General features: G+C 40.7%; 1 protein-coding gene across 9 annotated transcripts in view; it reads left to right on the top strand.

The window, feature by feature from the left end:
• LOC147016673 (uncharacterized) overlaps window positions 1-21,117 on the top strand; it is a 107,279-nt gene that overhangs the window by 61,491 nt on the left and 24,671 nt on the right. For all 9 annotated transcript variants that reach the window (XM_085845570.1, XM_085845578.1, XM_085845572.1 and 6 more), the window contains 2 exons: window positions 6,679-6,824; window positions 7,301-7,453. In XM_085845570.1, coding sequence (XP_085701696.1) covers window positions 6,679-6,824; window positions 7,301-7,453 — 299 coding nt within the window. The remainder of the gene's footprint in view (window positions 1-6,678; window positions 6,825-7,300; window positions 7,454-21,117) is intronic.

Raw genomic sequence — 21,117 nt, 5'->3', positions numbered from 1 at the left:
ACTTAAACTGAAATTCATCTATACTTTCAGTTGTATATTACCATCGATATCGATATACTTTTTTTCATTATCAGATTCAACGACAACATTTTTTATATTAAAGGTAATTTTAAAATTATCGTTAACTACTATTGAACGAAATGTCATTTCACCTGATATATTAACATCCTTTATTTCATCAAGATTTACATCTTTAGGGTTGTTGAAAAAAATACAAATTTCTCCTTGCATATTACCGATGGTCTTATCTTTTCTTTCTAAAGCTTCATCCATAAGGTTTTTGTTCTTTGATACTTTTTCTTGTTTCATTGCTTTTTCTAGTTTTGAATATATTACTAGAAGGAGAGGAGAAACTTTTGTTAAAGATACTTTAATTGATGTTCTACCAGGTATACTAAAAGCCCTTCCACTGAAGGAAATTGAAGAACTCATATTATTTACCATGATAGTTTTTATCCAATAGTTGTTATATTTATCTTTGTTCAATTTTACATCCTTGACATATTTCTCAGTATCTTTAACAGATGAAGAGATTGATTGAAACTTGTCTTTTGTGTCTTGAAACATTGTATTTATTAAGTGAAAAAGTTGGAGGATAAAATGTTTTTAAGCACAGATTCACCTATAAATTAAACGAAATTTTCATCAAGAAAATTTTAGTTTAAGCAAAGTTTTATTCTATAAATATGGTGAATACAACGTACTGCGATGTTTGTAATCACGAATATAAACATTATAGAAAACACCTCCGAACCAACAAACACACATTTAATCTATTTCATCAAATATCTCCTCTTGAGTTGGAAAGAAAACATTGTGATATCTGTTCAAAGGATGTTTTGAAGAGTAGTTATAATCAACATCTTCAATCACAAAAACACAAGAAAAATGAGTTTAAAGTAAAGGGAGACTATTATATTAAAAACACTGATGAGGCATTTAAAGGGCATATAAAAATAAGGATTTTTCAATTTGGAGAACCCGGTCCATCATCAATAGCTGAATCAATTGAAATAGTGAAACCCGATGTTGAAAAATTTATTAAAAAGACATTAAAAGAAATAAAAACTTTAAAGTTTTATATGGGAGTGAAAATGAATATGAAAAGACAAGATGAAGAACAAACTCCTTATATGAGAACAGATCTTCATTTTATAACATCATTTCAAGATTTTTTGAATAGTGGGGTTTATGAAGAACTATCAAGACAAGAGGAGGATGTTGATAATACAGTGGTAGGAAGTGGATTCAATAATAAAAAATCATCTTTTTAGATATACACATTCTAAAATCAAACCCTCTTAAAGCTTCTTCTTATATTGAATTACCAAAAGAAATAAAACTAAAGAAGGCAGTTGTTAATATTAAGAACAATGATAATAATTGTTTTCTCTGGTCTGTTCTTGCTCACTTACATCCACCAAAATGTAATTCAGAAAGAGTAAAACAATATATGAAATATGAGAATACCTTGGACATTAAAGATTTTAAATTCCCAATGCCATTAACAGATATTCCTAAATTTGAGAAAAAGAATAATCTTTCTATTAATGTATATGGATTAACGGATACAAACAAAGTTCAAATATTAAAAATTTCAAACAACTATAAAAATGAAGAAACACACATTGACCTTTTATATTTTAGTGTTGGAAAGAATTCACATTACACATACATCAATAATTTATCAAGATTAATCTCTTCTCAGGTATTCAGAACAGCAAACAAAATATATCCTTGTAAGCGATGTCTTAATTCATTTCATACAAAAGAACGATTAGAACAACATTCAAAATATTGTAGTAATCATAAATCAGCTGTAATTACAATGCCTAAACCTGGTGAAAAGATTTATTTTGAAGATTATAATAAATCTATCATGCACCCATTTGTGATATACGCTGATTTTGAATGTATCCTTAAAAAGATAAATACTGCTTCTCCTAATCCAAAAGAACCATATACAAATAAATATCAAAAACATATTCCTTGTGGTTTCTGTTATTATATCAAATCATCTGTTGGAGAAAAGTATAACAAACTTGAACATTATCGTGGAAAAAATGCTTCACAAGAGTTTGTAAAACGATTAGAAAAGGATTGTATAAGACTCACTAAATTAATGAAAGAAACAAATGAACCGATGAAATTAACCAAAGAAGAAAAATTAGAATTTAGAATGAACAATATCTGCCATATTTGTGAGGAGGAAATTAAGGAGTCTAAAGTTAGAGACCATTGTCATCTTACTGGTAAATATAGAGGTCCCGCTCATTCCTGTTGTAATCTTAATTATAAATTACCTTCTTTTATTCCAGTCTTTCTTCACAACAGCGCCAACTATGATACACATCTATTTATAAATGAACTTTCAAAAACACCAGGGAATATTTCTGCTATAACAAACACAAGTCAAAAGTATATTTCATTTTCAAAAATGATATTCACAAAACCTATAACTCGTATTAGGTTTTTAGATTCTTACAAGTTTATGGGAACACCACTAGCCTACCTCGCATCAAATCTAAGCTCCACGGACTCTTTTCCAAATCTTAATTCATTCTTTCCAAAAGAGGAAATTCTCACTAAAGAGGAAATTCAGATTAAAGAGAGAATTCAAAGTAAAGAGGAAATTCTAACTGAAGATGAAATTCTAATTATAAAGAAAATTCGAACTAAAGAGGAAATTCAGATTAAAGATGAAATTCTGATTAAAGAAGAAATTCTTACGAGAGAGGAAATTCAAACAAGGAATGAAATTCAAAGTAAAGAGAAAATTCTTACAAGTAAGGGAATTTATCCTTATGATTATATGGATTCATTTATGAGATTTAAAGAAACACAACTTCCTTCAAAAGAAAGTTTCTATAATAACCTTTATGAAGAAGAGATAAGTGATAAGGAATATAAACACGCACAAGAAATATGGAAAATATTTAAGATAAAGAACCTTGGAGAATATCATGATTTATATCTAAAAACAGATGTTTTATTGTTAGCTGATGTGTTTGAGGCTTTTAGAACACTCTGTCATAATAAAAATTGTTATGGATTAGACCCTGCCCACTATTTCACAGCTCCTGGTTTAGCTTGGAGTGCAATGTTGAAAATGACAAAACAAGATATAGATTTAATCAGTGATGTTGATATGCTTTTGATGATTGAGAAGTCCAAGAGAGGTGGAATATCACAAGTATGTTCAAAAAGATATGCTAAAGCAAATAATAAATATCTCCCAAATTATGATAGTGAAAAAGATAGTAATTATTTGATGTATTTTGATGCTAATAATTTGTATGGATGGGCAATGTCTCAATCTCTACCTTATGGTAAATTAGAGTGGGTGGAAGAAAAGGATTATGAAAAGGCTTTGATGAATATTGTTATTTCTTCTCAAGAGGAATTGAATGACGAAGAAGAAGGTTATTATTTTGAAGTTGATTTGAGGTACCCGAGTGATCTTCATAATAAGCATAAAGATCTTCCTTTTGCATGTGAGAAAGAAACTCCAAAGAAAGAATGGTTAAGTGATTATCATAAAAGTTTTAATATTAAAGGTAAATCAACAGAAAAGTTATTAACAACATTCTATGATAAAGAGGGATATGTTTTGCATCAGAGAAGCTTAAAACAGTTTTTGAGAGAAGGATTGAGAGTAGCTAAAATTCATAGAGTTTTAAAATTTAAACAAAGTCCTTGGGTGAAAAAGTATATTCAATTCAATACAGATATGAGAGCAAATACAAAAGTAAAATTTGAAGGGGACTTTTATAAATTAATGAATAATGCTGTATTTGGAAAGACTATGGAAAATGTTAGAAACAGGCAAAACATTAGATTCGCAACATCTTGGAAAGAAGCTTCGAGATTGATAAATAAACCAAGTTTTGAGAGAGAAGAGGTTTTTTCAGAGAACTTTTCTGCAATTCATATGAAAAAGGAAAGTATTGTAATGGATAAACCAATTTATATTGGAACAGCAGTTCTTGATTTATCAAAGATATTGATGTATGATTATTTGTATAATGACTTAAAGAAAGAGTATGGTGAAAATGTTTCATTGTTGTATATGGATACTGATAGTTTTATCCTAGATATAAAAACTGATGATGTTTATGAAGATATGAAGAAAAATATTGGAGTATATGATACAAGTAATTTCAGCAAGAAGAGTGAGTTATTTTCCAAAAAGAATGAAAAGGTTATTGGTAAGTTTAAGGATGAGTTGGGTGGAAAAGTAATGAGTGAGTTTATTGGATTGAGAGCAAAGGCATATGCTTATAAGTATGGTGAACAGATTGATAAGAGGTTAAAGGGAATAAAGAAATATGTAATAAAGAAATCAATAACTTTTAGAAATTATTATAATTGTTTGATGAATAAGAAAGAAGAATATAGGAAAATGAATACAATAAGAAGTTATAAACATAACATATATAGTGAAGAAGTAAATAAAAAGGCATTAGGAGCCTTTGATGATAAGAGATTTATTTTAGATAATGGAATAGATTGTGTTCCATATGGATATTGTATGATAGAGTGTATAAAATAGATTATGTTTTAACGATGGGAAGATGGGTTAGGGTTTTTTAAGGGCTACCGCCGCGTTTTTTCACAATATATAAATGGTTAAACCAAGTATTAATCAAACTAAAGAGTGGAGAAAATCTCAGTCTTGGTATATAAATGGAAAACATAATGAATGTGAAAAATATCAAATAAGTCTTATTGAAAAAATAACTAAAACAAAGGTAAATAAAACAAATAAGCGAATTAATTTAAAAACTAGTAAGTTAGAGGATGTAAAGAAAAAAATGAATATCCTTGAATGGACTGAAAACTTTGATGGTTATCAATTGAACAATGAAAAAACAATTTACTATAATCTCAAAATGATATGTGGCTCAGGAGGTGGTCAGATGAGAGCATTAAGAGAAGTTTATCATTTCGTAATGGCACAAATGGGGTATCTTAAAAAATATAAAGATTCAAATGTTTTGTTTGTCAATATTTTAGATGGGGATTATTGTGCAAAGAAAATTAAACTATTGAAGGAATTTGAGAATGAACAAATCTTTATAGGTTCAATGAGTGAGCTGTTCAACCCCCAGGTGTTCAATTCAATGAGGTTCAACCTCCAAGTTAAAAGGGGAGACAAATAAATATACCTTGGGATAAAAAGGGGATTTATTTTTAGGGAAAAAAAATATAAATCGCTGAAAATCCCCCATTCATTTACATGGGGAAAAGTGAGCCAGAATCAGTATTCTTACCCTACTGAGGTGATATTTATTTTTTCAGATGAGATCCTGTTCTAGGCAGTGTAGTTGTGATGGTAATGTTGAGGTACTTTTTTTTTTTTCAGATGAGATCCTGTTCTAGGCGGTGTCATTGTCGTTGTGAAGGTAATGTTGAGGAATTTTTTTTTTTTTCAGATGAGATCCTGTTCTAGGCGGTGTAGTTGTTGTTGTGAATGTAATGTTGAGGTAATATGCAGTGGTGTTGTCACGGTTATAGAAATGCACAAATAATTAATTTGATCTATAGTATACCCAATCACACCTTTATGACGAAAAATTAACAACAAAACTCGAGACTAAATACTCGAGCAGTTTTAAGTCTACCTAATTTAATAATAAAGATATCTCCCGCATCATCAAAAAATATTTTTAAATCGTGATTTACATTATTTGATCGCTGATCCCGAATCCAGGCTGAAGTAACCGGAAATTGCAGCATCGAATGTAAGAATAATTCTCCGTTCGCTTCTCGGCCTTGCCTATTCCATATTATATTGAACACTATAGATTATGAATCGGAACGCGAATCTGCTATGTCGCAGTACTTTGGTTCTGAATTTGGCAAAGTGCACAGAATCTCGTCCCGAGTACACATGCACCCACAGTAAGGCAATTGTTTTAGTCTGGCTGCTTAACTGGCGGTCAAACAACATTGAGAATCATTCCAAATAAAAAACTCTTTTTAGGGATGCCATAAAGCACACAAACAACAGGCACGAAGAACGAATGTAACGTGTTATATAAGGTGGTGTAAAAGATGGTGCTTCAGCAGCAGTAAACCTCTGAAAAGGTTGTTTTGATTATTTTTTACTTCAGACTTTAAAACTTTTTAAAATTTAAATTTAATTACAGTATATACTTGAACACTGTAGAATCCGAATGGTCTACTTGGCACTTCCAAAAACCTCCAGTTTAGCAGTACTTGGACAAAATATTACGCCATCTCGACCAATCAAATTTTCCGCCCGCACTCTCGGCATTGAGGAATATTGAGATTCCGACAAAAACGCGCTTCCTCGGAAACATAGATCGTGCTTGGAAACACAAAGCAAGAGTTTAGAAGACCCTTCTTTTTTCTCAAGACTGTGTGGGGTAAGGTGTTCTATGAACTCTCTCGTTATCTTTGTAATCTGTTGACTGTCTTCACATACACTCCTCTCCCCAGCAAACTATTACCTAAGCTATGTCGACTGGGGAAGAAGAGCTGCATCATATGAAGGTTAAAAATATTAAACATAAAATCTCCTGTAATGTGACTTTCATTGTGAGCAAACTGTTTTCAAGACAAGATTTTGATAGTCTTTTGTTATCTCATGAGACTGTCCAAACTGCCTGTACAGAACTCACCTTCCTTATACAGCCCGCTTTATGTCTGCAGGTGTCCAACCTTTCTTCACTCTACCATCTCGATATGTCTGTGAACATGTTCTCTCACGTCCCACCTGCCATCTGTAACTTGCCTGCCCTTGAGTGGTTGGATATGAGCAACAACCAGTTGGAATCTCTGCCTGACAAAATAGGACAGTGAGTTTGACACTTTTTATATTTACTAATAAATTCCTCCCTCATTAGAGCTTCATGATGAGGATCCACTGGGCTGAGGATTTATTGCAGTAACTGGAAAGTGGTCTTATGAGATGGAATTCTCGATACCAAGCTAGATTAACCCCAGACAGAGAATTTCAACTTTACCGACTGAACCTTCTTTGTCACATTTGATCTGCTGATTCAAAAGTCGCCCTGGGATCTGTAGTACACACCATGCATTTGGAAGATGATTTCACAACATAAAAACCTTAAAATGCCACGTGCAGTGACATGGATAACTCAAGAACTGTGCAGATGGTAATTGTGATGAGGGGAGGTGAGCTGCGAATTTCATTCATTGTTTATTTATCCTAATCTAGTTTATGATTGACGTTATAATTGCGTTTAAGAAACAAAATCATGATTTAGTGTATTTATTTGAACAGCTTTCCCTTTTTTTCTCCTTCTCACAGGCTCCAAAAGCTCCATTCACTGTGGCTTCAGAGAAATCGACTGGTGGAAATACCTCCTTCCCTCTGCACCCTTCCTCAGCTCAGCACACTCGTGCTCGCTAGCAATAGGCTCACCAGCCTGCCCTCTGCGCTTCGACACATCCCCAACCTCATGTAGGTGTCATTTCTCCATGAAAAATGCATTACTTTTTCTTTCCTACAAGAGTTAGGCTCATAGAAGAAAAAGCTAGGTTAAGGTGAAAATGGGGTAGTGAGCGAGACAACAATTGGGCACAACTGGCAAAGCGTTAAATGAATAGGAAGGTGAGGGAGAGACTGAGGGGAGAGAGAGACTGAGACTGAGGGAGAGAGAGACAAAGAGAGATAGAGAGATAGAGAGATAGAGAGATAGAGAGATAGAGAGAGAGAGAGAGAGAGAGAGAGAGAGAGAGAGAGAGAGAGAGATAGAGAGAGAGAGAGAGAGATAGAGATAGAGATAGAGATAGAGATAGAGATAGAGATAGAGATAGAGATAGAGATAGAGATAGAGATAGAGATAGAGATAGAGATAGAGATAGAGATAGAGATAGAGATAGAGATAGAGATAGAGATAGAGATAGAGATAGAGATAGAGATAGAGATAGAGATAGAGATAGAGAGAGAGAGAGAGAGAGAGAGAGAGACAAGAGAGAGAGAGAGAGACAAGAGACAAGAGACACACAGAGATCATTCAGTAAGAGGGTAGGATTAATGGAGGAATTAAGATTATGGATCAGGATGGGGGATGACATGAAGTGGTGGTGCACTGTCTGCTTGAGGCCCTGGAGAGAAGACTGAGACATAACAGCCTCTGGAAGATATTTCAATAGATGGGAGATCTCCCTGATCTGATCTGTGACAGAGCAGCGGTGCTGACGAAGCAGTTTCTTGGCTATTGTTGTGCTTTGTGGTTTACCGTTGCCTGCCCAACAGTAGTTAAGGCAGGAATTTGTAATTTGCTCACCTAATTTTTGTGAAGGACACCGTGGGAACTTTAACGTTCACCAACTAATGTCGGCAGACAGGATGCCCAGTTTAACGTCCATCCGAGAAATGGCACACACATTGATGAATCACCCTGCTTGTGAAACACCGGGATGACAATTTATCACTCGGTTCAGATTTACACCAAGGTAAAACAGCTTTCAGATGGGGTGTGAATACTTCTCAGGCCTAGGCCATCCCGCCAATCCATAGAGGGGAGAAGTGAGCAATAAAAGAGTTGGGATGTGTCATCAACCTGGATTTTGGAAGTTAAGCCAAGAAAAGGTTACTTCCCCTGTTTATATCTGCTCATTTATCTGTGATGTCCCACTTTCTCATGGTAGACCAACCTGATGTGAGTTTCAAAAAGTTAAATATGAATTAAGTCAATTCTGATTGGACGTTCTCTACTGATGCGTCATCACCTCCCAATGGTCGAGGTGGAAGGAGCCTGTAGGTGTAGGAGGAGGTGGGAGTGGAACAAAAACAGGCTCCTCCCACCTAGACCATTGGGAGGTGATGACGCATCAGTCGAGAACGTCCAATCAGAATTGACTTTGTTGATAGGCGTCTATTAGACTGTTCTTTGAAATATGAATTGTCAAACCAATGCTCGGATAATCTGAATGACCACACTTTCAACAATCACCTCAGAGCACCTTGGAGGTTTTATTCCATTCACGGAGAGTTATGGGCTAATGTGTTCATTGTTGACCCCAATCATCATTTACACACATGCATAATGGACAGGAAACATTGTGACTGTGTGCCTTGGTGAGGCTGTTGTTGGCTTAGCGGTTTGGGTGGCTGGCTTGGGAACTTAGGGTCTTGAGATTGAGCCCCTGTCGGCCAATGAATTAACACCAAGTGGGGCTGACTCAGCCTGTCATCCTTCTGTGGTCGGTGAAATGAGTACCAGTGTACTGGTAATAGAGGTATTGCATCAGCAGCACAGCCGCGCCCTCAGCCAGTGATGCTACCCGCAGCCTTGTGCTGCATATCAAGGAGGAGGAGGATGTGCCTTAGTGTTGAAAGCATTATTGTGCAATGATGATCAACCTTCACCTTTGTTCCATGAGCTATTGTCATCTTGACAGATCAAGTATGGATAATTGCCAAAATGAATCACATGAGTCTTGATGATATTGACATGGTGACAGACATTTGTGACTCTACCTTGGAAGATATAGAAACATTCATGATGCCACTCCACATCAAAATAAATCTACGACCTTGTCTGGCATGCTGAACTGCACCTCCATGTAGTGATTTATGGGAAATTGTCACATACACTTCATGCACTCTTCTCTGTATTAAATTAAATCAGGACATGTCAGAAAACATCATAATTTCCCATCACTTTCATTGCTCTGAATAATATATTTCCTGCAAGTCTCATGCCAATTCTCTCATGGTGTAATGGTATGTTGTTGTTTCGTATGCATAGTCCGGGAGCCAACCGATCAAAATTAAAAAAAAATTGCCCGGTCTGCTATAAAATTTTTGTGTTGATTTTCATAAAGAGACACCCTTTGAGTATATGAAAACCAATGTTGGCAATGGTGAAACTCTTGCGCAACAACACAGTCAACACTTTTGCGAGCCCCCTCTGATAACAAAATGTTGGCAAAAGCGAAGATGTAGGATGGGGGTAGGGGTAATTCATATTGTCCTAAAATCATAACCACTAAACCTATATACACAAATGACCCCTCATATTAAAGAGGAGTTCATTTCCTATATCACAATTGGTGTAGATTTAACCTACCTACAATTGACAAGGTTATATGTCAAACAACAAAAGATTTATGCAACTCAGAAATGCTTGACTATCAATGGGGTCAGGAACAAGAACATACTTTTACATGCCATGGTTTTAAGGAAGATAAAATTAGAAATGGATTAACACAATATTGTGACATGAAACATCCTCTTCAGAGGAAGAGTCACTCTCTGAAACAACTCCACCACATGAACCTCTCTGACCAAGGCATATGCATGTCACTCAGCAAGGCACAGCAGCCTTTTTGCATGAACATCGTTTCAGACATTTGGATAATTTGCACATGCAAGACACCGTTTTGTCTATGTTTGGCTTGGCTGGCTTAGACATGAGAATTGGGACCAGTTTTCCATTGATAAGGGTTCTGCCAAATGTTGTGGCTGGGGGAAGTGCTCGGTCACTGAGATGTGCACGTCTATACAGAAGCAATTGATACAATGCTCTTAAAACAAGGAAGTAAAACGCATCTTCTGTTGCTGGCAGTGACCTAAGGTCTAATTTTGAAGAGACAAACATATGCTGCCTGAGGGTATCCAAACAGCTGAACCCTTTTTGGCCATGCAGAGCAGTCCAGTATACTCTGGCCTCATCAATGACACATTCTGTTGCTGCCATTTCACTATCTCTTCCAAAATCAACAAGGTGGGGAAGGTTTCCTATCAGTCCCAGAGAAACCTGTGCCGCTCTTCTTTTCACAGGAACACAGGCATCATCCCAACTGACTGGAAGAGGGGCCTTGTTGTCCCTCTCTGGAAAGGGAAGGGTGATCGCCAAGACTGCAACAACTACCGAGGGGTGACGCTGCTCTCAGTGCCGGGCAAGGTCTTTGCTCGGATAATTCTTGATAGGGTTCGCCACCATCTGCTTGAGCACCAGCGTCCAGAGCAGTCAGGCTTTACACCAAAGAGGTCAACGATTGACCGTATCCTTGCACTTCGTGTCCTCACCGAACGCAGACGAGAGTTTTGGCAGGGGCTGCTTGCAGCCTATGTTGATCTCTGTAAAGCGTTCGATTCAGTGAATCGGGATGTCCTCTGGAGGATTCTTGGTCTTCGTGGGGTGCCACCGGGAAACTGATCGATCTGATGTCTGAACTCTACTCTGGTACTGAGAGTGCTGTGAAGTGTGGTGGTACCATCTCTGACTTATTTCCAGTTGTTACTGGAGTTCGTCAGGGATGTGTACTTGCCCCCACACTTTTCAGCACTTGTATGGACTGGATTTTAGGGAGGATGTCGGAGAGATCAAGTTGCGGTGCATCGTTTGGCAATGTCAAGATCTCGGACCTTGATTTTGCAGATGATGCAGTCATCTTTGCGGAGACTTTAGACATCCTCTTGGGGGCCCTCGAGGTGCTGAATGAGGAGTCGGAGCCGTTGGGATTACGGATTTCTTGGGTCAAAACTAAGATCCAGGCTTTCGGTGACATCTTGGATGCTGCTGTCCTGTCTGTGTCTGTTTGTGGTGAGGATGTTGAGGTCGTGGATAGATTCACTTACCTTGGCAGTGATATTCATGTCTCCGCAGGTTGTGAGCCGGAGGTCAATAGACGTCTGGGTCGGGCCTGGGGAGTCATGGATTCACTGGATCATGGGGTGTGGCGCTGCCGGTACCTGTGCGGGAGGACGAAAGTCCGAGTCTTCAGGTCCTTGGTACTTCCAGTCTTGCTCTATGGGTGCGAGACTTGGACTTTGACCAAGGATCTGAGACGGAGACTTAATTCCTTTGGTACCAGGTCTCTTCGAAGAATCCTTGGCTATCGCTGGTCGGATTTTGTGTCCAACGAGCGGTTGCTGAGAGAGACTCGGATGAGATTTGTTACCTGCATAGTCCGTGAGCGTCAGCTGCGGCTGTATGGACATGTGGCTCATTTTCCTGACGCTGATCCTGCTCACCAGATTCTCTCAGCGAGGGAGTCTCATGAGTGGAGGAGGCCAGTGGGCTGACCACGTGCCTCATGGTTGCAGCAGGTTGACCATCATCTCAAGGAGATGGGGATGGGCCTGGCATCTGCCTGGGGGATGGCCAGACGGAGGCCCCTGGAGTACCGGCGGAAAGTGGACGCAGCGACGCGCTGTTCTGGCACATGCTCCCATACCTGACCTGACCTCTTCTTTTCCCCTTCTGAATGAGTAGCTCACTGTGTCACATCCACACAACACATATGTGCACAGAAGTGTAGCTGCGACATCAAGAGGATTTTCTGGTACTTCCTGCTCAACACTTCTACCAGCTCATGAGTAGGTAGGTATTGATTCTGCCGTTGTATCCAGAGTTCTTGCAATGTGTTCAAGCAGCAGAAGTGATATATACACAGCATAATTATGTCTGTATCTGTTGCATGCACAACAGCTCGATGGTGATCAAGATATTCCACACAATATGCAAGATGAGCAATAATCCTTGTGTCTGCCTCTTCATGTTCTTCACAAGGTAAGTCCAGAACTGAACTTGATGCTGATGTGATGGAAAGAGTGTGACCTTTGTTTTTCCATCATACCACCAATAATGATGGTCACTCCATCCGGAATAGCTTCAGGACTCTCACAAAGGGAAGTGCCAATGAAGTTCTGAAGATTTCCTTTATTTCTTGGATTCTTCATGAGTAAATTCCAGTCCGGAATTTCTAGACTCTTGGATGGTGAGAATTGTCTTGCCTGGTCTGTCTGGTTTCTCCTCTGCTGCTCATCACCCTTCAAATATGGCTATCATCAAAATCATACTGATCACCAATGATGTTGACACAGTTGCACATTTCAGGTTTCAACTGCAGGAGCTTGCGAAGATACAGCTGGGGAAGTTCACCAAATGTTTTCACACCCATTTTTTGGTATTTATTTACAAATGCCATTGTGTCTACCAGATAAACTGTGTATAGGTCACTCTGTGGTAATGATGGCAGCTGTAAAACAACATCCTGCTCAGCTTCAGCAATTAGCACTGCCACGAAATCAGACTTGTTGCCTTTGCGCATTACAAACCCCTGTGCTAAGCGTGGATCAACCTCAAACAGGGATGATGGATAGTCTGTCCACTCATGGGAAAATGCAATCTGTCTTGTGACTGGGTCGGCATCTCGATAGAAACACAACACACGTGTAGTTGCAGTCTCATCTTGATAGATCCTGATTAAACTCTGTTTCCTTGATGGGTTTGATTTCTTCTGTGAGGAGAAAGTTACCAGCTTCAGTGGTTCAATCTTAATAGAGACCACCTCTTCTGCTTTCATAATGGCTTCCATGCCCTTAGCTTGAGCATGGACCAAGTCTTTTGAAGCATCCTTCTCACCAGTTGCTCTATTGAGCAGATCCACTTGGTTGTTACACTGGAATGGGTTTATCATCTGCTGGCATATCACTTTCTTGATCTCCTCAACATTCATATGTTCTTCTGTTGCCTGCTTATGTGTTTCTCCATGATGAGTAGATTCCTGTTGGCCTAGATTAGCCATAGACTTTATGTTCTCTGATACAGCTGTGAGAAATGGTGCTGTTTTCACATATTTATCTCGAGCAGCTGGTGCCTGAGATATGCGTTTGAACAGAGATGTCTTCCCTTCATTGTTGTATGTCTGCTCCAGGGCCATGTCACTCCAAACACCATTGAATTTTCCTTTGGAAGAGTGAACTGTGAAGTACCCAACCTGGATCCAGCAAACCTTAACCGAACTGTGTTCAATAGAGTAAGAGGATTTTGGGGGTAGGGTAACTTTGGTTGACAAAAATGTTAATTTTCTCTTTAAAAATTGATAGAACTCACTCAAATTTGCTGTTTTAATTAGCCATGGATACCATGTTCATATCACATTAAGAGAAATTAGTATTCTAATGCAGCATCTGCCTATGATAAGAAAAGTTCTAAAGGCCATCTTCAAAAAACGTTATTTTTAAGGCATTTTTCACAAAATTATGTACTTTTACGAGGTTTACTTCCACAAAGGCAATTTTTTTTGTCAGTTTACAATGCACTGATTGAATTCTTACATTTAGTTCACATTTATTTTTCATGAATGTGATTTTTTAATTTTTTTAGAAATTTTATTGACAATTGCTGTTTTATCAAATTTTTCAAATCTTCCTCAAACAAAAACGTCCGCCAAAATTTTTCGCAAGAGCTTATGAATTGCCAACATTGGTTTTCATGAACTGCAAACATATATCTAAACATCCTGGGGGTGTAAAATTTTATAGCAGAGGCTGTAAGGTCCAACCCTAAAACAGCCTCGTACACAGGTTGGCTCCCGGACTAGCAGCCTGTGGCAGCTAGTTGCATCATTTTCTGGAAGTGCGGCTGTGCTGCTGATGCAGTGCCGCTGTTACCAGTGAGCTGGTACTCATTTTGCCAACCTCGGAAGGACAACAGGCTGAGTCGATCCACCTGGTGTTATTTAACTGCATGACAGGGCTCCAACTGGAGACCCTAAGATCTTAAGCCAGCCACATTTATAACCGTTAAGCCAACACCAGGCTTGTGTAATCTACACTAATAAATGGCAATGTGTGTGTGTGTGTGTGTGTGTGTGTGTGTGTGTGTGTGTGTGTGTGTGTGTGTGTGTGTGTGTGTGTGTGTGTGTGTGTATGTGTGTGTCCTCCATAACTCCAAAACCATCAGACCCAGCGGCCTGCAACTTTGCGTGCATACTATAAGGGAACTCCAAGGAAGTGCATGAGTGAAAATTGGGTGTTTGGATTAATTTAAACACCTGTTTTGAAGATAACTAAAGACCTTATTTAATTATGTCCTTTATCAGGCACATTCTCGGCCACCTCACTATTTGTGGTCTTAAGGCGTCTGCTGGGTAACCTCACCAGGGTCTGAAGCCGCCATGTTTTTTTGGCCTGCTCAACCATGTCTTGACTTGGAACAGGCCACAACATTTTCTTACCGGTAGTTTTTTTCACTTTCCTCACTCATTTTATCGAATGCCTGTTCATCATAGCTACAAATCGCTGTATACATCGCTTTTGTAAGTACTATAGTTTTCAAATTAGGAGCTTGAAGCGATTTCATGCATCATATGATACGATTTTCCACGATCTACTCTCATGGACTAATTAAAGTATATCATCGAAATATTATTTCTGTTTTGAGGATCGGATATCGTCCGGACTAAATAAGTGTCAAAATCTGTTGTGAAATGTCATAATTTAAATAAATAATGAGTCTTATAACTAAGCTGATATATCTATTTGCTTTAAGCAAGCAAGGCTATGTTCACTCCTTCTCCATAGAAACACAAGAAAATGTGAAATTTCCAAAGCATTAAACTCTTTCCATTGTTTAGAGAATTATATTTAGTGAACAAAATATTTAACCAGCTTCATTGAGCTAAATGGCAATACATTCAGTGCTTGACATCGTGCCCTGTCCCCGACAGGGACTGCTTATCCATAGCATCTGCCAGATCTGTATCTATATTTTCGGGGGTTTTACGAGGTGTTCTACAGGGAATCAAAGCAAATCTGGTGAAAAACGGACGTTTTAAAATGAAGTTATAATGTTTGTGCGGCCATGAACAATGTACCAAGTGACACGTGCACAGAGGAGCAGGCAACAAGGCGGATTATTGCAATGTTTATTTCAATTGAAACTTTGCGATGTCTCCAGGGTTGTTCTACATTAAACAGCAACTCTTTAGTGGATAAAGTCATTATTTTAAAAATTCATTTTATTTCATTAACTGCTGCGTGCGTGGTGAAGACTGGCTTTAAAGTTAAAGGGATCCCATATGGTATGCAGCCACAGCCTGGCCAGCCGTTCCTTATCAACCATTTAATTGGAGTGCTTGCTTGAGTGCTTAAACCACTTGCCGAGCACCCTACAGTCCAGAGCGGTACCACGCTGTCATTCTGAGCAAATTGTTCACTCACTGCGGACGTTTTTGCTGCATCACGTCATCCTGAGCGAGTGATTCGTGTTCCGTCATCCCGAGCGAGTGGTTCATGCCTCGTCATCCGGAACACGTGGTTCGTGCTCCGTCATTCTGAGCGAGTTGTTTTGAAATAACACCCGATTTCCGAGCTGTTTGCCATATTGATGTGTTATATAAATTACCGAGCCAAATTTTTTTTTTACACCTGTTCACACGCAGATGTTTATAAAGACTAATGCTTCTGAACATATCCCTGAAATGTCTATATAAATGTAACGTTGGTGAAAGCTACGCAAGGTTTTTTGGTTGTGTACAGTATGTACTGTAATTGGTAATCACACTGACTCCAACCTGCCAATTCCCAGAAAATTGCCGATATCAGCCAAGCACTAATGTGTGTGTGTGTGTGTGTGTGTGTGTGTGTGTGTGTGTGTGTGTGTGTGTGTGTGTGTGTGTGTGTGTGTGTGTGTGTGTGTGTGTGTGTGTGTGTGTGTGTGTGTGTGTTGTTCATAAAGCAGACCATATTCTCTCGGCTAACTCCCCTACCCCCACCTCTCTCTCTCTCTCTCTCTCTCTCTGTCTCTCTCTCTCTCTGTCTCTCTCTCTCTCTCTCTTTCTCTCTCTCTCTCTCTCTCTCTCTCTCTCTTTTTTTCTCTCTCTTTCTGTCTATCTCTCTCTCTCTCTCTTTCTCTCTCTCTCTCTCTCTCTCTCTCTCTCTCTCTCTCTCTCTTTCTTTTTCTCTCTTTCTCTTCTCTCTCTTTTTCTCTCTTTCTCTCTCTATCTCTTGGTCCCATCCTTGCTCTACCCCCCTCCCAAAACAGTGCAGCACCCTCCTCCCACACCTATCTCACTCTCCCATCTCTCTCTCTCTCTCTCTCTCTCTCTCTCTCTCTCTCTCTCTCTCTCTCTCTCTCTCTCTCTCTCTCTCTCTCTCTCACACTGTCTCTGGACATATCCGGACAGTGGTTATGTCTGGACGGTGTTTGTCTCTGGATGTTACCTGGCAGGGTTTTCTCCAGACATGTCGGATGGTATTTATCTCCGGATGTGTCTGAATGGGAGTTTTCTCTGGACGTGTCGAAGTGGTGTTTTTGTCCGGATGGGAGTATACCTCCGAACGTGTCCAGGTGGTGTTTGCCTCTGGACAGCTTGGCTCCAGACTAGAGTTTGTCTTCAGATGTGTCCGGGCAGTGTTTGTGTCTGGGCTGTATTTATATTATGACCAGTAAAAAATGGATTTCAGACATTCAGTTGGTTCCATGTTCACTGTTATTCTATGCAGAATCATTTTGATGAGACAGTATGAATCATAATTAATGCTCCACCACACATTTGCCTTCCCTTCCTCTCACCACACACTGTCTTCTCTTCCCCCACCCGTCCTCACTCCCACACCCTCCTCGCTCCCCATCCCTATTCTCTCCTTTCCCCGCCACCTCTTTACTCTCCCCCCTCTCTCTCCCCTCACCACTCCCTCTGTCTTCCCCCCTCTTGTTCTTCCAACCGCCCCCCTCCCCCAGTAGTTTGCTGTCAGCAAAGCGACGGGTGGTATTTGCTCATATTATATAAAGTGCACACTTAATCTGTGCATGCTCTATCAGGTCGGGTATGGGAGCATGCACCGGAGCAGCGCATCGCTGCATTCACTTTCCACTGGTACTCCAGGGGCCTTCGTCTGGCCATCACCCTGGGAGATGCCTGGCCCATCCCCATCTCCTTAAATGCCGATCAACCTCTGCAACCATGAGGAACATGGTTGGCCCATTGACCTCCTTAGCTCACGAGGCTCCCTTGCTGAGAGAATCTGGTGAGCAGGATCAGTGTCAGGAAAAGAAGCCACATGTCCATACAGCCGCAGCTGATGCTCACGGACTATGCAGGTTACAAATCTCATTTGAGTCTCTTTCTGCAACTGCTCGTTGGACACAAAGTCCAACCAGTGATAGTGAAGGATTCTCCGAAGAGACCTGGGACTAAAGGAATGAAGTCTCTGTCTCAGATTCCTGGTCAGCCTCAGAGTCCATGTCTCACATCATTAGAGCAAGATTGGAAGCACCAAGGACCTGAAGACTCGGACTTTCATCCTCCTGCACAGGTACTGACAGTGCCACACCCCATGATCCTGTGAATCCATGACTCCCCAGGCCCAACCCAGACATCGATTGACCTCTGGCTCAAAGCCAGCAGAGACATGAATATCACTGCCATGGTAAGTGAATCTCTCCTTGACCTCAAAATCCTCACCACAAACAGGTACAGGCAAGACAGCAGCATACAAGATGTCAATGAAAGCCGGGATCCTAGTTTTGACCCAGGAAACCTGTAATCCCAGCGGCTCCAACTCCTCATTCAGCACCTTGAGGGCCCCCCAAAAGGATATCAAGAGTCTCCGTGAAGATGACTGCATCATCTGCTAAATCAAGGTCAGAGATCTTGACATTCCCAAACGATGCACCGCAGCCTGATCTGTCTGACATCCTCCCCAGAATCCAGTCCATACAAGTGCTGAAAAGTGTGGGGGCCAATATACACCCCTGATAAACTCCAGTAACAACTGGAAATAAGTCAGACATGGTATCACGACATCTCACAGCACTCTCAGTTGCAGAGTGTAGTTCAGATATCAGATCGATCAGTTTTGATGGCACCCATGAAGACCAACAATCCTCCAGAGGGCATCCCGATTCACTGAATTGAACACTTTGCAGAGATCAACATAGGCTGCAAGCAGCTCCTGCCGAAACTCTCATCTGCATTCGGTGAGGACACGAAGGGCAAGGATACGGTCAATCATTGACCTCTTTGGTGTAAAGCCTGACTGCTCTGGATGCTGATGCCCAAGCAGATGGTGGCGAACCCTATCAAGAATTGTCCCAGCAAAGACCTTGCCCAGCATTGAGAGCAGCGTCACCCCTCGGTTGTAGTTGCAGTCCTGGCGATCACCTTTCCCTTTCCAGAGAGGGACAACAAGGCCCTTCTTCTACTCAGTTGGGATGATGCCTATGTTCCAGGCAGAGCATAGGACTGCATGCAACAACATGAGTACACCATTTCCACCAGCCTGGAGAAGTTCGGCATGTATGCCAAAGATGTCGTGAGCTTTATCCCATTTCAACTGGTTCACCACAGCCAGTTTTTCCATAAACGGAGGATCACAGTTGATTGGAGGGTTAGCAATAGGGATGGTAACACTCCTGACATCCAACTCAACAGCTGGTAGATCAGCCTGGTGCAGCCACTGAAAGTAACCAGCCCAGCGGGCCTTCACTTTGGACTCCACTGTCAAGACCCCACCACCCTGCTCTAACTGCAGTACGCTGAAGGATGTGCTTGGAGGAAAACAATACACAAATTCCCCTGTAAGCAGGACCAGAATCACTTGACCACATGTGATGCTCGACCCACTCAGCACATATAACTCCTTGTCAACCCTCAGCATATGTACAGTTTTATTCTTCAACTCCCTCAACAGCTCAGCTCTGCCATTAAGCCTGCCCCACAACTCTGGTCAATGGTATCCAGTGTCCCTTGAGAGACATAATTCTTCTTTGCCTTATGGTGAGTTCCTGAGACATCCACTGGCAACATCAAGGATGGTGGTTTTGAAGGCACAACACAACTCTTCAGGAATCTCCAAAGCATCTCGAACGCCCAAAATCCTCACTCAGCCTGTGCGCAAATCCTCAGCTGCCCTGTCATCCTTGAGCTTGCCAAATCTAGCCAAGGCTGGGATAGTACCATTCACCCAGATTTAAGCTGCCACTTCAGAGTTGCTCCCATGAGCCTGTGGTCCGGATTGAGGAACTGCGCAATCTGGTAAACCCTGCAGTTCTGGATCATCCTCCAGCGACCATCAACGAGGACATGGTCAATCTCCTTTGCCACACCACCAGCGTTGGAATACCAAGTCCATCGATGAGCCTGTGGGCGCTGAAACTACGAACCAGCCACCCTCGGTCCGTGACTTATTGTAAAGTCAAGGAACTTATTGCTATTCTGCTTCACAGTTCCAGACTCATGGGGACCACCACCCATCTCATAACCACAACTCAGAGTATCTCGCCTGGGGCACTGATCAACCACAGACTCGAATGTGGCATAGAATGCGTCCCTCACGGTGAGATCACTCGTCTCAATTGGAGCGCATACAGAGACTAGGGAAATGACACCCAAGGATTGATGAATCCTTGGTCTCATAATGCGCTAGTTGACCGGTGTTACCTCAATTATCATTGGAGTCACGTTATTGGAGACAGATACAGCAACTCATTTGGCATGGCAACCATCAGAGCGACCAGACCAATCATAGGTGTAACCACCCGTGATGATCTCGCAACTATCTGGTCTCCGTACCTCAGATATCATCAGTTCAGGCCGGTCTCCGATATTGTCAGGTCAGGCCAGATCAGATCTGTGATTTGCTGCAGGTATAGTGTAAACCTGCACTAACCTATTTTATGTTTGGGTTGTCGGCAACTAAACCATCTCCTCCATCAGGTTTCCTGGTGAGGAGGGTGTATGATATGGACACTCAGCAGGATTAAAAACAAAACCTGTCAAAGGACGGAGGAGCTCCTTGTGAGCGAGCGGTCATCCATATCTCGTGCCCAACTCTGTATGGACGTCCTCCTGCAGTTGGGTTACTTTTTTTAGGAGGTTGGCAGCAGGATTTGCACTACGGCCAATGTAAAACCCTTCACTCTGCATAACACAAGAAAACTACAAAGAAAATTGAAAGCCCACTCCGTGGGAGTATCTCCTCTGCAGGGTAGCTCACCGGTTGACAAGATTGTGGCAAAGCCTTCAGGACCCCCACTCTTAGATGGGAGGAGGAAAACCACGGGGTAACTTTCCTGGGTCAGATTGCGGTAGTGTGTGTCTGGGTGGTGCTGAGGTGTTGTCCACCAGACAGCAGTCTCCTTTGGTTGGCCTGAGGTTGTTCCGATGGGTGGATGCCTGGAATGTCCTTTCCCGAAGAGAGGATGATCATCTGTCTCTGTTGTCATCTGAGCTCAAGCGTTTGAACGTCGGTTTGACAGAACTATCCGAGGTTCAGAGACCAGATTGTGGCGAGATTAGATTTTATTATGAGTTGAGATCAGACCAAATTTTATTATGGCAGGTGGTTACATCTACTTTCGGTCTGGTCACTCTGATAGT

The sequence above is a fragment of the Eptatretus burgeri genome, chromosome 11, assembly GCF_056783735.1.
Source record: "Eptatretus burgeri isolate ZD-2024b chromosome 11, Ebu_testis_v1, whole genome shotgun sequence".
Taxonomy (NCBI): domain Eukaryota; kingdom Metazoa; phylum Chordata; class Myxini; order Myxiniformes; family Myxinidae; genus Eptatretus; species Eptatretus burgeri.
The sequence above is the reverse complement of the archived record's forward strand: the minus strand, read 5'-3'. Positions and strand labels throughout refer to the sequence as shown.